The sequence below is a fragment of the Simochromis diagramma genome, unplaced genomic scaffold (assembly GCF_900408965.1).
Source record: "Simochromis diagramma unplaced genomic scaffold, fSimDia1.1 OVJJ01000394.1, whole genome shotgun sequence".
Lineage (NCBI taxonomy): Eukaryota > Metazoa > Chordata > Actinopteri > Cichliformes > Cichlidae > Simochromis > Simochromis diagramma.
In genome coordinates, this window is record NW_024386986.1 from 135,555 (window position 1) to 149,733 (window position 14,179).

Below are 14,179 nucleotides of genomic sequence, written 5' to 3' on the forward strand. Positions count from 1 at the left end.
TGGATCACTGCTACAGTTCTGGAGGATGTGCTGGAAACCAGAGAGGGAGGACAGCTGCCCAACACCCTGACTGAGATGTACATCCACTTCCTGGTGGTTCAGGCCAAAGTGAAGAAGGTCAAGTATGATGGAGGATCTGAGACAGATCCACACTGGAGTCCAGAGAGCAGGAAGATGATGGAGTCTCTGGGAAAACTGGCTTTTGATCAGCTGCAGAAAGGAAACCTGATCTTCTATGAATCAGACCTGACAGAGTGTGGCATCGATATCAGAGCAGCCTCAGTGTACTCAGGAGTGTTCACACAGATCTTTAAAGAGGAGAGAAAACTGTACCAGAAGAAGGTGTTCTTCTTTGTTCATCTGAGTGTTCAGGAGTTTCTGGCTGCTCTTCATGTCCACCTGACCTTCATCAACTCTGGACTCAATCTGATGGAACAAGAACGAGCAAAATTATGGTCTAAATTATTTAAAAAGAAAAAGAATTTAAAATCTCTCCACCAGAGTGCTGTGGACAAGGCCTTAGACAGTCCAAATGGACACCTGGACTTGTTCCTCCGCTTCCTCCTGGGTCTTTCACTGCAGACCAATCAGAGTCTCCTAGAAGGTCTGCTGAGACAGACAGGAAGTGGCTCACAGACCAATCAGGAAACAGTCGAGTATATCAAGAAGAAACTCAGTGAGAATCTGTCTGCAGAGAAAAGCATCAATCTGTTTCACTGTCTGAATGAACTGAATGATCGTTCTCTAGTGAAGGAGATCCAACAGTCCCTGAGATCAGGAAGTCTCTCCACAGATGAACTGTCTCCAGCTCAGTGGTCAGCTCTGGTCTTCATCTTACTGTCATCAGAAGAAGATCTGGATGTGTTTGACCTGAAGAAATACTCTGCTTCAGAGGAGGCTCTTCTGAGGCTGCTGCCAGTGGTCAAAGCCTCCAACAAAGCTCTGTGAGTACATTTGTACTCATGTCTTTACTTTTAACATCCAACTGTGTCAGTAATTTATTTCACCAGGTTTTCGGTCTTTGTATGAATTTGTATCCTAAAGTTTTGGGATTTCTCCAATACAACTGTAACCTCTTTGATGCCTCCAGAACTCGGTGAACTCGAGACGCTGGATTCACCATAAACTCTGATCATCACTGCTGCTGTTATGTTATCAGTCTTTGTTTAAACACTTAGGCTGCATGTGCCTGATGTTGTGATACTTTATATTCACATGCATGCTCCTAGATACATTTCTACTGCAGGTCTATTTTTAGTCACAAATGTTGGTGAAACACTTGCTTTTACATGCATGGTGGGTCCTGCATTAAAGAAAGCATTTGAATTACTCAGAGAATCATGGCAGCCAGAGAAACATCCTTAGTTCCACTTTAAACTAAACTCTGCTTCGGTCTTCCACAGTGTGTTTGTTGTTTCTTTGTTGTTGTTGGCCTGCTCTCTCCTCTCACTCCAATCTGGTTGCAGCAGATGTTTGTCCCTCCCTGAACCTGCAGACTTGGGTGCAGCACCTCAGTTCATCTTCAGTCTGAAACCAGCTGTTTTAGCTATATCCCCTCAAGCACACCTTCCCTGGTCATCTCTGCTGTGGTTGCTATAAAATTTAATCTTGATTAAAAAAAAGAAAGAAAAACCTCAAGTCAGACTTGATGCTATTTGTTGGCAGCACAGTGCCTGTTTGTCAGTCTTTGATGATAAACTGCAGCACAGTCTAAAGCAAACCTTCTGACTTTATTGACTTTATGCATGTATATATTCTTCCTGTTCACCTTGGACACACAACAGCTCTCTGTTTGTTGTGATTGGATCTAGAACAGCCAACATATCCTAATCTAGATGATTTCTAAGGTGGTATCTTGGAGCAAAAGTTCAAAATCAGCTTGGATGGCCTGTACTGTATGATGGCCTTCGTTGCACCACATTGATAGCCATGCAGGGTGGTTCACTCCTTGGGCAAGAAGACCGAGGAGTGAGCCACCCTTGGTCAAAGCTTGGCCATTCAAGCTCACTGTTTTCCCCTTGTTGGTTGATGATAGTATTTTTTTTACCTGACTTATAGTCATCATTGTCTTCAAATTAACTCACACACTGCTGACTGCTGTAGCTTATGTTACGAGTTCAAAAATTGGGGATGGATACAAGAGGAAAAACCACAATAACAACACTGGTCCAGCCGGGTCAAGTCAAACGATGATTTTAATGATCACACAAGTGGGAGATGGACACTGTATGCAGACAGCCTCAGATCTCATCACAAAAAACACATCTCCATAGTTTTGTGAAATCAGGGTATTAGAACGCCCCTTCATGCGTAATGACAGGTGTAATACAATCAATGTTGACAGTTTTATTTAACACAGAAAAATAACATTGTCTCCTTCCCGAGAGCAGACGCTGACTGCCCCCGTCTCCTGGAACCATCTGTCCCCTGCTGAGACACAACATTGCAGCTACAAGGACTTCCACATTGATTAAGATGATCAGTGTGTACTGCTCTGAAACAAGTGTATAATATTAAATGAATATTGCTTGATCAGCTACCACTACTTAAAACATAACAGACTAAACTATAACTAAACACAAAATCACCAAGAATAACATCGTATTAGTGCTGTGTAAGCGTGTGCAGCCTTCTATGCTCGAAGCCTTTCCCCTCCATAGATCAGCCAGACATTCGCGCTGACTGTAGCTTTTAACCCTTTATTAACTTGAGCACAACTCTATAATGAGCAACAAACTGCAATACAGTGGGGCAAAAAAGTATTTAGTCAGCCACCGATTGTGCAAGTTCCCCCACTTAAAATGATGACAGAGGTCAGTAATTTGCACCAGAGGTACACTTCAACTGTGAGAGACAGAATGTGAAAAAAAAATCCATGAATCCACATGGTAGGATTTGTAAAGAATTTATTCGTAAATCAGGGTGGAAAATAAGTATTTGGTCAATAACAAAAATACAACTCAGTACTTTGTAACATAACCTTTGTTGGCAATAACAGAGGTCAAACGTTTACTATAGGTCTTTACCAGGTTTGCACACACAGTAGCTGGTATTTTGGCCCATTCCTCCATGCAGATCTTCTCGAGAGCAGTGATGTTTTGGGGCTGTCGCCGAGCAACACGGACTTTCAACTCCCGCCACAGATTTTCTATGGGGTTGAGGTCTGGAGACTGGCTAGGCCACTCCAGGACTTTCAAATGCTTCTTACGGAGCCACTCCTTTGTTGCCCGGGCGGTGTGTTTTGGATCATTGTCATGTTGGAAGACCCAGCCTCGTTTCATCTTCAAAGTTCTCACTGATGGAAGGAGGTTTTGGCTCAAAATCTCACGATACATGGCCCCATTCATTCTGTCCTTAACACGGATCAGTCGTCCTGTCCCCTTGGCAGAAAAACAGCCCCATAGCATGATGTTTCCACCCCCATGCTTCACAGTAGGTATGGTGTTCTTGGGATGCAACTCAGTATTCTTCTTCCTCCAAACACGACGAGTTGAGTTTATACCAAAAAGTTCTACTTTGGTTTCATTTGACCACATGACATTCTCCCAATCCTCTGCTGTATCATCCATGTGCTCTCTGGCAAACTTCAGACGGGCCTGGACATGCACTGGCTTCAGCAGCGGAACACGTCTGGCACTGCGGGATTTGATTCCCTGCCGTTGTAGTGCGTTACTGATGGTGACCTTTGTTACTTTGGTCCCAGCTCTCTGCAGGTCATTCACCAGGTCCCCCCGTGTGGTTCTGGGATCTTTGCTCACCGTTCTCATGATCATTTTGACCCCACGGGATGAGATCTTGCGTGGAGCCCCAGATCGAGGGAGATTACCAGTGGTCTTGTATGTCTTCCATTTTCTGATGATTGCTCCCACAGTTGATTTTTTCACACCAAGCTGCTTGCCTATTGTAGATTCACTCTTCCCAGTCTGGTGCAGGTCTACAATACTTTTCCTGGTGTCCTTCGAAAGCTCTTTGGTCTTGGCCATGGCGGAGTTTGGAGTCTGACTGTTTGAGGCTGTGGACAGGTGTCTTTTATACAGATGATGAGTTCAAACAGGTGCCATTCATACAGGTAACGAGTGGGGGACAGAAAAGCTTCTTACAGAAGACGTTACAGGTCTGTGAGAGCCAGAGATTTTCCTTGTTTGAGGTGACCAAATACTTATTTTCCACCCTGATTTACGAATAAATTCTTTACAAATCCTACCATGTGGATTAATGGATTTTTTTTTCACATTCTGTCTCTCACAGTTGAAGTGTACCTCTGGTGCAAATTACTGACCTCTGTCATCATTTTAAGTGGGGGAACTTGCACAATCGGTGGCTGACTAAATACTTTTTTGCCCCACTGTATGTATGAGATGATCATGGTCACATCTGCAATGAAAGATCATATTATTATTCTTGTACTTATAAGTAAAAGATCAAACTAGAGTTATAACAATCACTGTAATACAAAGGCTAATGTAAGGTCAAAAACTTCAATATATGTTTAATGCAAAGCTGGTTATATGATTCTAATGAACTAATAATGCCATATTATTAGTTGGCATTATTATTTCATTATTATGAAATAATAATGCCATTCATTCATTATTTCATTATTAAAATAATGAAACTCTTGACAGTGATAGGTTTGTAGCATAAACCTATTCGCTGGAACGTTAAGGACAATTTGCTATGCAGCAAAAAGCAAGACACAAGGCACCAAAGTTCTCTGGTTTACTCATGCATGAGGGAGATCTGGCTGGAGCCAAGCGTCGTTCCACCACTTGACCTCTGTCAGACTCTCAGCCAGGTTCCCCACAGCACTCCTTTTATTGTGGTTACATGAATATGCATAGGTTCATTAACATATAACATCTTACATAGGTATACATGTGAACAAAGAATACTGTGTATGTGTGTGTGTGTGTGTGTGTGTGTGATTTGTGTGAGGTCAAGATGTGACCCTGTGAAGACTCCCCAAAGCTGGTGCCAGGAGTCTAGCGGGTCCATCTAAACAAAAGGCTCTTACACTCACACAGATATACGTGTGTTTGCTATACCATATATCAACTAGAAACCGAAAATTCCAGAAGAAATTTTAAGTGTGCCTATGCTACTGCCAATGAGTGTAGTTTGCCTTTAATGTCGTGCAATTAGTGCAGGTTGCCATTTATAATACTAGGGGGAGCAATATGCAACATGAGCATAGTTTGCTATTTATACCACAAGAGGGAGGGAAATTGAATACAGCTGATTTTCAAGTTAAAGAAAAGTAAGCTGTATTGTGATCTCTGCTATATGCAGTGCAGCATACATAGATGAGAGAAAGATGCTCCAGTTACACCATTACAAAAGAAGTTAATAGATATAAAAGAAATTATGTTTAAGTCTGAGGTGTTCAAGAGAAGTTACAATTTAGATTTTACAGTTTTGAGTCGTTTAAAGTGAACAGTTTAACAGATTGTAAACCAAAGTAAGTTTTCTTAGTAGAAAAAAAAAGTCCATTAAGCGGTGTTCAATTTGTATTTCAAAGGTATTTTAATGTGAAAAGGGAAAATTATGCAAATTATGAAATTTCCCCTTGTGGGACTAATAAAGGTATCTTATCGTATTCAAACTATATTTTGTACAAATACCATTTACAATAATGTATTCCATTTAAACATGATATTTAGATTGTGGTAAACAGCAAAGCAATATAAAAAGGAAAAAGGAAACCATTCAAGTAACTTTATATTATGAACCGAAGAGTAAGGCAAAAGTATAAATGAAAAGCATACAAGCATTAATGTATATAGATAAATCCAACAATCATATGACCCCCTAAAAACTCCCTTTTGACAGGGAGAAACCTCCGGCAGAACCAGGCTCAGGGAGGGGCAGCCATCTGCCGCGACCGGTTGGGGTGAGATGTAAACAAATCAAAAACTGTCCACAGAGCTACAGGGGGCACACTGGGATCGCAACAGCAGCCATAGAGGGAGACAGATTAGGATGTTCTTTCCAGTACTGAAGTGGGTCGCTTTTCTTATGTGTGCGTTTTTCTCTGAGAGGTAGGTCTCCACTTTAGTTTCTTCTCATGAGGCATTCACGGATACTTCTGGATAAGGGTCATTTGGAAGGAAGAGGTTGGCTGACTTTGCAAAAACAGCTAGAAAACAGATAAAAGCAAAACACAATTTAAAACAAAACAAGAGACATCACAAAGCGCAGGTCTTCAGTTAGCGAACTGGCAAGTCATGAAGTTCTAATAAATAATTGCAAAAACAAATGTAACTTTAGAACTAAATAACCCAAAACTAAATTAAAAAGGAAGTAAAAAAGAGAAATTTGTTTAATACTGGTGTCTTTTGATTAAGTAAGTTGCCATGTGAGGTAAAACCACATGTGGCTGTAATTTGGTGGCCTGTATATAGTTCCAATCAAAGCGTATAGTTGGCTTAAATGGGTTTAATACTGGTGTCTTTTGATCACTTGACTGTATGTAAACCTGTTGAACAAAAGATGCATTTTAATTTCACTATACCTGCCCATCCTTGTAGCTGGTTTCTAGAAGAGTGGCACAGTTTCAACATCAGTGTAGGGCTTCTCCACTGCCTTCACTGGACAGAACACATCTGAGGAGTTATGAATGAATGGATGACTTAATGAATGGATGAGATTATAGTTTGTTTTAAACACTATCAATATCAAATGTTACAATATAAAGAAAGAAACAAAAAAAAATAGAAATGACCTGTTATGGCAGGGATCCCATCAGGTGCAGTTGCAGTCTTTCTGTTCACGTTTCTGGTCAGCTCTTCAATGGATGACAGCACATCAGCAGTCTTATCTATGAGCTCCCACTGGTGAGCTGTCAGTGTTGCTGGTAGAGTGTGCTCAGAAAAACTCCCTTTTGACAGGAAGAAATTTCCGGCAGAACCAGGCTCAGGGAGGTGCAGCCATCTGCCGCGACCGGTTGGGGTGAGATGTAATCAAATCAAAAACTGTCCACAGAGCTACAGGGGGCACACTGGGATCGCAACAGCAGCCATAGAGGGAGACAGATTAGGATGTTCTTTCCAGTACTGAAGTGGGTCGCTTTTCTTATGTGTGCGTTTTTCTCTGAGAGGTAGGTCTCCACTTTAGTTTCTGCTGATGAGGCATTCACGGATACTTCTGGATAAGGGTCATTTGGAAGCAAGAGGTTGGCTGACTTTGCGAAAACAGCTAGAAACAGATAAAAGCAAAACACAATTTAAAACAATAAAACGAGACATCAAAGTGCAGGTCTTCAGTTAGCGAACTGGCAAGTCATGAAGTTCTAATAAATAATTGCAAAAACAAATGTAACTTTAGAACTAAATTACCCAAAACTAAATTAAAAAGTAAAAAAAAAAATTGGCTTAATACTGGTGTCTTTTGATCACTTGACTGTATGTAAACCTGTTGAACAAAAGATGCATTTTAATTTCACTATACCTGCCCATCCTTGTAGCTGGTTTCTAGAAGAGTGGCACAGTTTCAACATCAGTGTAGGGCTTCTCCACTGCCTTCACTGGACAGAACACATCTGAGGAGTTATGAATGAATGGATGACTTAATGAATGGATGAGATTATAGTTTGTTTCAAACACTATCAATATGAAATGTTACAATATAAAGAAAGAAACAAAAATACAATTACCTGTTATGGCAGGGATCCCATCAGGTGCAGTTGCAGTTTTTCTGTTCACGTTTCTGGTCAGCTCTTCAATGGATGACAGCACATCAGCAGTCTTATCTATGAGCTCCCACTGGTGAGCTGTCAGTGTTGCTGGTAGAGCGTGCTCAGTCGCAAAGACATGAAGATCACGTTTTTGTTGCAGTAGGCTTCCCACCACGTAGAGGCTGGTGTTCTGTTGTGTCTGCGTATAAGAGAACATGATTGACTTTATTTTTCAACAAATTCGGTTCAGGGTGTATAGGAATTAATAAAATAGAAGTACATTAAAGAATGTTACAAGAGGACTCACCTGTACTTCTTGTTGTAGATGCTGATATCCATATTTAGGTCCATCTGTATGACTTTTAGGCGAGAGTAGGCCAATAGGGAGTGACACTTGGCAAGTCCATATCCCTCATACCCTTGTAGTCATTTTGTGTTAGTGAATAACACAATAAATGGGGTTATGATAACTGTGATATGTATTCAGAACACCTGATTGGAGGCAGGCGTATGGCTGTGATATGTAAATGTGATCAATCAATGTGTGTTTTTTCGGTAGTTGCAGCAGTAATCAGTTGTGCATATCCTCTTGACTGCAACAGTTCTTGGATGGGTTTTTTCCTCTGCTCATAAGGTCCTCATTGAAGTCTCCACAAACAATAATTGGTTGGTGATTCATCATTTCCAACGAGTCCAAAAGACATTGCATTTGTGGTAAAAACCTCACATGGCTGTAATTTGGTGGCCTGTATACAGTTGCTATCAAAGCTGTAACTGGCGATTCAACCTTGACAACAACAAATTCAAGGTCAGTCACATTTTGCAGGTATTTTCGGGACTCTGCTGTAAGAATTGTGTTGTAGTAAATTGCAACTCCACCGCCATTTACCTTTGCCATGTCTGTATGATTTGTGTAAGAGACGTGTCTGTTGCGTGTGGCCATGTTGTATTGTTCCAGCTGGAAGCGGGGAGAAACCGATGATCCAGACAAGTGTGTTTCTGTTATACATAAAACATCAGCAAGGCTGAGTTCATGGTGGCATCTCATGTCCTCCATGTGAGTTGGGAGACCTTGTGCATTATGATGGATAATTGTCAACGTGGGGACTGTGGGATCTACTGATTTTAAGAATTGCAACAGTGGTCTTGCATTCTCAAATGATGCATGTCTCATATTTTTGAGTGCATCTGTGATGGCAGGATCAGCATAGATTTTCTTTTCATCAAAGTCTGTGATGTACAGTCCTTTAAGTGAGGTTGTGCGGCTGAGTGCAACATAGGCCATTCCAGGTTCAAAAACACGCTTCAAGCATACTACTGCTGATTCCATTGTCATGCCTTGTACTTTGTGAGCTGTACATGCAAAGGCCAACTTCATTGGAAATTGCCTGCGAACCACTCCTTTTTTACTTGTGCATTCTTCACATTTCTCAATATACACAAGATTGTCTGAGGATCCTTGTATTTTTCTGCAAAATCTTTGCCCAGAATTTTCATTGTCCAGCGTGAGTCCAATGAGATTCACAGTTTTTGGTCCATCCTGTGTGGCTGTCACAATGTTCGTGATTGTTCCAAATGTCCCATTAACAAGCCCATCTTCAACATCCAAATTTCTGATAATCATAACACGCACTCCAGGTGCAGCTTGTATGTTATCAGGTAAATCCCCTTTGTTGCCTTTCATCATTTCTGCCAGGAGGACCATCTCACCCGTTCGTGGGTCTTTTCTGTAGTCTTCTGCCTGAATATTTATGTTATCAGAATGAAGAGCAGTTACAGTTGCTGAATTGTGTTTGTCGACCTCTTTGTTTGTAGCATAAATGTGTAATACATTAGATGGACAGTCTTTTATGTCATGGATAGCCTGTGTGAGCAAGGCTTTGTCATCGGCTTCAAGAGAATCTGTTTTTTTGCTTCACTCTTATCCTGTTCAGAACTTCAGCAAAAGAATGATCATCTTTCTGTCGCATGATTTCTGTCAGGTTGACCATGTGGAAATAGTCTTTCCAGAGATCAAGGACATTGTCCTCGTACACACAGAGTGGTTTGGCTTTTCCAAGGGGTGGCAGCTGGTAAAAGTCTCCTACTGCAAGGATAGACATCCCACCAAAAGGTTTCTTGTTTCCTTTGATCTGCTGAAGTCTCCAGTGGATGTAGGCAAAAAGGTCTTTAGAAACCATAGATATCTCATCAATGATCAGAATCTCTGCATTTGAAAGTGAAGCTCTCACTTCATCCAGTGCATTCCCCAGTCCCTGATAAGGCGGTTTTAAAGATCTTGGCAGCTTTAGCAGAGAGTGCAGCATTTTCCCAGATATGTTAAAAGCTGCAGTGCCAGTAAATGCAGTCAGCAGTACTGCAGGGTAGGACATGTCTGCTTGGTCTCGGAATCTGGGGAGTTGGTGCAAAATCTTTGTTGCCTCCTCATATATGCACTTGATAACATGTGATTTTCCACAGCCAGCTCCTCCAGAGACAAAATAAAAGAACTGCTCAGGACAGTGACCCAACACAAGTTTGAAACACCACTCACGCACTGCGTAGAATATGGATGCTTGGGTTTCATTCAGACTTTGGTACATTTTTCTGACAAAGTCTGGGCTTAGCTTTGGTGCTATGATTGCTGGCATGGTTCCACTGCTGCTACCACTGACTTGGTAGTCAGGAACAATGTCCATTTCATTTTCGTCAGTGTCATGTCTGGATTGTCGTTGGGCCACACACTCTAAACGATCTACTTCAACCTCAGGTGCAAAGGTGTTCCATGCATTGATAAGTGGGCCTTGTTGTTCAATCTGTTCCAGTGCCCTTTCCATTGTTTTGCCATGGCCTTCATAACGCTTTTTGTTAAAGGTAACAATTGGCCGTACTGCAAAACCATGTTTTCGTCCACTTTTGTAGAACTGCTCAGATGTGGGGTATTCTGTGTTTTTAAGGTCATCATTTGATCGATGTGGATAATAAAGTTTTAGTAGTCTGCTATAAAACTTTTCTGGTTGTTTCTTTTCTGAGAACCGAGGATATCTGATTATTGCAGGTTTCCCTCTTGTTCTTTTTTGAATATAACCCATGTTATTCAAAAGAGGGATGGCATTTTTGGACTCTGTTTGATGGCCGTAGAGAATCCTGTACTCTGAAGCAAATTCACCCAAACACATTCTTTCAAAGTCAGGTGTTCTGGGTCTGTTTGCATATTTTTCTGGCAATCCGGACATCCACACATTTTCATCATCTGGTGCCATGTTCTGCAACCTGCTCATCGGGAGACTCATTTTCAGGGCATCATCATCAGTCTGTATGAAGACCACACTGCGTGAACACTTTTTTAGTGGCAGGCTGCATGTCCTTGCCACGGATTCTTGGGCACTGACTTCTCTGTGTTTAGCATATGCCTGCATTATCTGTTTCATTTCATCTCTTTCATTGACATTGGACTTTTTTACTTCCTGGATGATGCCATTAAGAAATTGTGTCATCTCAAATTCGGGTTTAGAGACATAAGACATCATGTACATCAGGCAGCTGTAGTCATCAATGACATTTTGGATGTCCATGTTGGCATTCCAGGCCCTCAGCAGATCTGCATTGTATGCATTCACCCAGCAGTCATTAGGTTCACATTGTAAGAGGATGACATGACCATTGCTTAAATTGAAGACACAATCCAAGTATTGTTCATAAGTTAATTTGCCTTTGTGAAGCAGCTCAGACAAGTCTTCAAACGAGGAATTTGGGTCGCAGAGCAAATCTCTCAATGGCTGGAGTTTTTCTTTGGCCTCTTTCATTTTTTTTGCGAGAGCCATTCGTCTGTTCTTTTGCTTTTCATTTGTGCCTTTCTCCTTACTTGTGCTATGCTGCTTATCATTGTGATCATCATCATCATCATCTGGGCTTGGGAAAGTAATCATTGTTTGGTCTACGGGTAGTTTGGGGAATCCAAACCTACATGACACATTACCTTTTTTACAGGATCTGGAGTGATTTCTGCTGTGGACTTGAACCTCAGACACAATTTTGTGAAGTTCAGGATCGGCGTTTTGGTCAGGCATCTTACATGTTATGTACTTGTCAATAAATTTGTACACGTGGTCTTCAAGGTCGCTTCCAAATTCAGGTGCATCTTTGACCCAAACCAGTAAATGGATATGAGGGCTACCTCTGGCCTGAAACTCCACTCGATAAAAGTAATCTTCTACTTCACCGATGGGCTGTGCTGGGGACAGGATCAGTGTTGTCATTAGTGCATCAACTCTTTTTTCAAACAATCGCATCACAGTGACAGGGTTGCTTCGGAGAATTTCACACTTTGTGTTCCAGTCAAGTTGTGAAAAATCCACCTGTTCACCTTGTTGAGTTTTTATGACCTCAACAACCTCAGGCCATCTCATTTCAGCAGCTGAAAATGTCAGGAAAAAAGTTGGCTTTCCTAACTGTCTGACCATAGCATGTAGGTCTTTCAGTGCCTTCTCCCAATAGGCTGGAGTACCTCTCAGAGGTTTCATGAAGCGTGTTGCGTCTTTGTTATTTATCAGTTTCTCCACTTCGTCTTTATTTTGAAGCATTCTGTTAGAAATTTTACGCCCATCCTTGGTGATTGCCTTTCCTTTGCGCAATTGGATGGACATGCTGTTTGTAGCCATGTGTGTTTCTGTTACAAACTGTGCAAAGAATAGGTAGCTTTGGTCAGTTGCAAACCGTGTGTCTGCAGAGAACAGCCGTGTATTAAAATACATGCTTGGGGAAAGTTTAACTTGTCTGGCTTCATCTAATGTGTTCTGTCCAGTTGGGAACTGCACAGGAAAGGCCATGGCTTCAAGTTTAGGAACAGAGAAGAAGCCAACAGGTCTATTTCCTTGCGCGGGTGCAATGCTAAATATTCCTTCACCATATGATAAAATGTCCTGTGCTATATCTGGTGGTTGCATACAGGTGTCTAGAACAAGACCAGGTCGAAGTTCTTCCTTTTCTTTCTCCATATCTTGTAAGGGCTCTTCATTTGACTGTTCAGGCTCCATTAGTTGGTTTACATCATGACATGGCTCAAGCAGTCCAGCTGTTGTATCCGTCAGTGGTTCTTCTTTCTGGTACAATTTGCTGGTCGAAGTTTCTAGGCAGTGCATCTTGAATATCTGCATCAGCAGTGTCATGTTCCGTCTCGATTATCTGATTACTTGTGGGATCAGCAAAAGTAGCTTCATCATCAATAGATACATCTTTGTATTCTGAATGCATCTCTTTTAGCTTTGATAATCCCGCTAACACGTTCTTCATGTTTACAGTGTAGAAGTGTTGGTAACCTTTGAATCTGATGTGTCTCTTCAGTTGTACCTGCAGGAGCTGGGCTTCACTGTTAGGTCTGGGAAGACAGTTTACTGTGGTTTCCACATCCGATGGTACACAAACAACAGCCCCATGTACGGCTCTTTGCTGTCCTTTTGGTAATGCAATTATTTTTGCAAACGGGAGAATTTTAGCAGTCAGTTGTCGTTCTAGTACATTTAATCGACTCAGTTCAATTGGAATGGTTGCTAGTGCTAAATTGTTTGCTACTGCGACAGATGGCATCTTGCCTCTTTGTAGGTGGTTGTCACAGTTGTAGCAAATCCACTCTTCGATTCTTTGTTTTGGGAAAGTACAATTAGCTGAGCATTCCCTGTCACAAACATGGACAAATTTTCCTGTCAAGCAAGTGGCCACAATGTTACTATTAGTAACATACTTTGATCTTTTGCAGTGTTTAACTTGATTAGGAAACAGAGTTCTGTGGCACACTGTACAGACATGGGTGGGTCCTAACTGAATGGCTTCACGGAAAGCTAATGTGGCTGCTTGCATCACACTGTTCACTACAAGCTGGGGCTGTGCTTCAGACTGTGGACCCTGCTGGAACTGTGTTACTAGTCGTCTGTATTTCTTCTTTATTCTCTGTGCACACAACTTTTTGTAAATGGCAAAAGATGCAGTGGTAGCCATTTTGTGTCTCTGGTACTGGGCACAGCGCTGTATATGGTGCAGTCTGAATTGTGAGTCATTGTGATACCTGGCATAAAGTGATTTTTTCTGTTTGTGCCTGTAGTTTGGATCAGATGCATATTTTGTTCTTATGTATGCACTCTTCCTTTCTCTGACATGATCCTCTCTGTATTTCTGGCCCATGTATTTTTTCATTCTGCTTCGAAAGTCAGTATCCGTGTTGTACCTTTGGACCAGATATTGCTTCTGTCTGGTTCGAAAGTCAGTATCCGTGTTGTACCTTTGGAACAGATATTGCTTCTGTCTGTGTTCGAAAGTCAGTATCCGTGTTTGTACCTTTGGACCAGATATTGCTTCTGTCTGGTTTGAACGTCAAGTATCCGTGTTGTACCTTGGGACCAGATATTGCTTCGTCTGGTTTGAAAGTCAGTATCCATGTTGTACCTTTGGACCAGATATTGCTTCTGTCTGGTTTGAAAGTCAGTATCAGTGTTGTACCTTTGGACCAGGATATTGCTTCTGTCTGGTTTGAAA

At 41.6% G+C, this 14,179-nt stretch overlaps 2 protein-coding genes and 1 long non-coding RNA gene across 3 annotated transcripts in view; 1 reads left to right on the plus strand and 2 right to left on the minus strand.

Moving 5' to 3' along the window:
- LOC120738997 (caspase-1-like) overlaps positions 1-1,125 on the plus strand; it is a 36,143-nt gene extending 35,018 nt beyond the window's left edge. Inside the window, exon 5 of the mRNA XM_040040615.1 lies at positions 1,091-1,125. Within this exon, the coding sequence (XP_039896549.1) occupies positions 1,091-1,125 (35 nt within the window). The remainder of the gene's footprint in view (positions 1-1,090) is intronic.
- A 4,387-nt stretch (positions 1,126-5,512) lies between these two features.
- LOC120739006 lies at positions 5,513-8,236 on the minus strand. Its single transcript, XR_005697091.1, has 6 exons — positions 7,980-8,236; positions 7,652-7,871; positions 7,447-7,537; positions 6,722-7,194; positions 6,512-6,602; positions 5,513-6,136 (listed from the first exon to the last, which is right to left on the minus strand). It is a non-coding gene; the product is annotated as an uncharacterized LOC120739006 (long non-coding RNA).
- Positions 8,237-12,712: 4,476 nt separating this feature from the next.
- LOC120738998 lies at positions 12,713-14,011 on the minus strand. The gene is made up of 2 exons (XM_040040616.1): positions 13,982-14,011; positions 12,713-13,925 (listed from the first exon to the last, which is right to left on the minus strand). The coding sequence occupies exon 2, from the start codon at positions 13,838-13,840 to the stop codon at positions 12,713-12,715; it is 1,128 nt and encodes a 375-aa protein (XP_039896550.1). The 5' UTR covers positions 13,841-13,925; positions 13,982-14,011.
- Positions 14,012-14,179: the final 168 nt, after the last annotated feature.

Coding starts and splice junctions, on each gene's coding strand:
- LOC120738998 (XM_040040616.1), bottom strand. CDS start 13,840: ATGAAAAAATACATGGGCCAGAAATACAGAGAGGATCATGTCAGAGAA.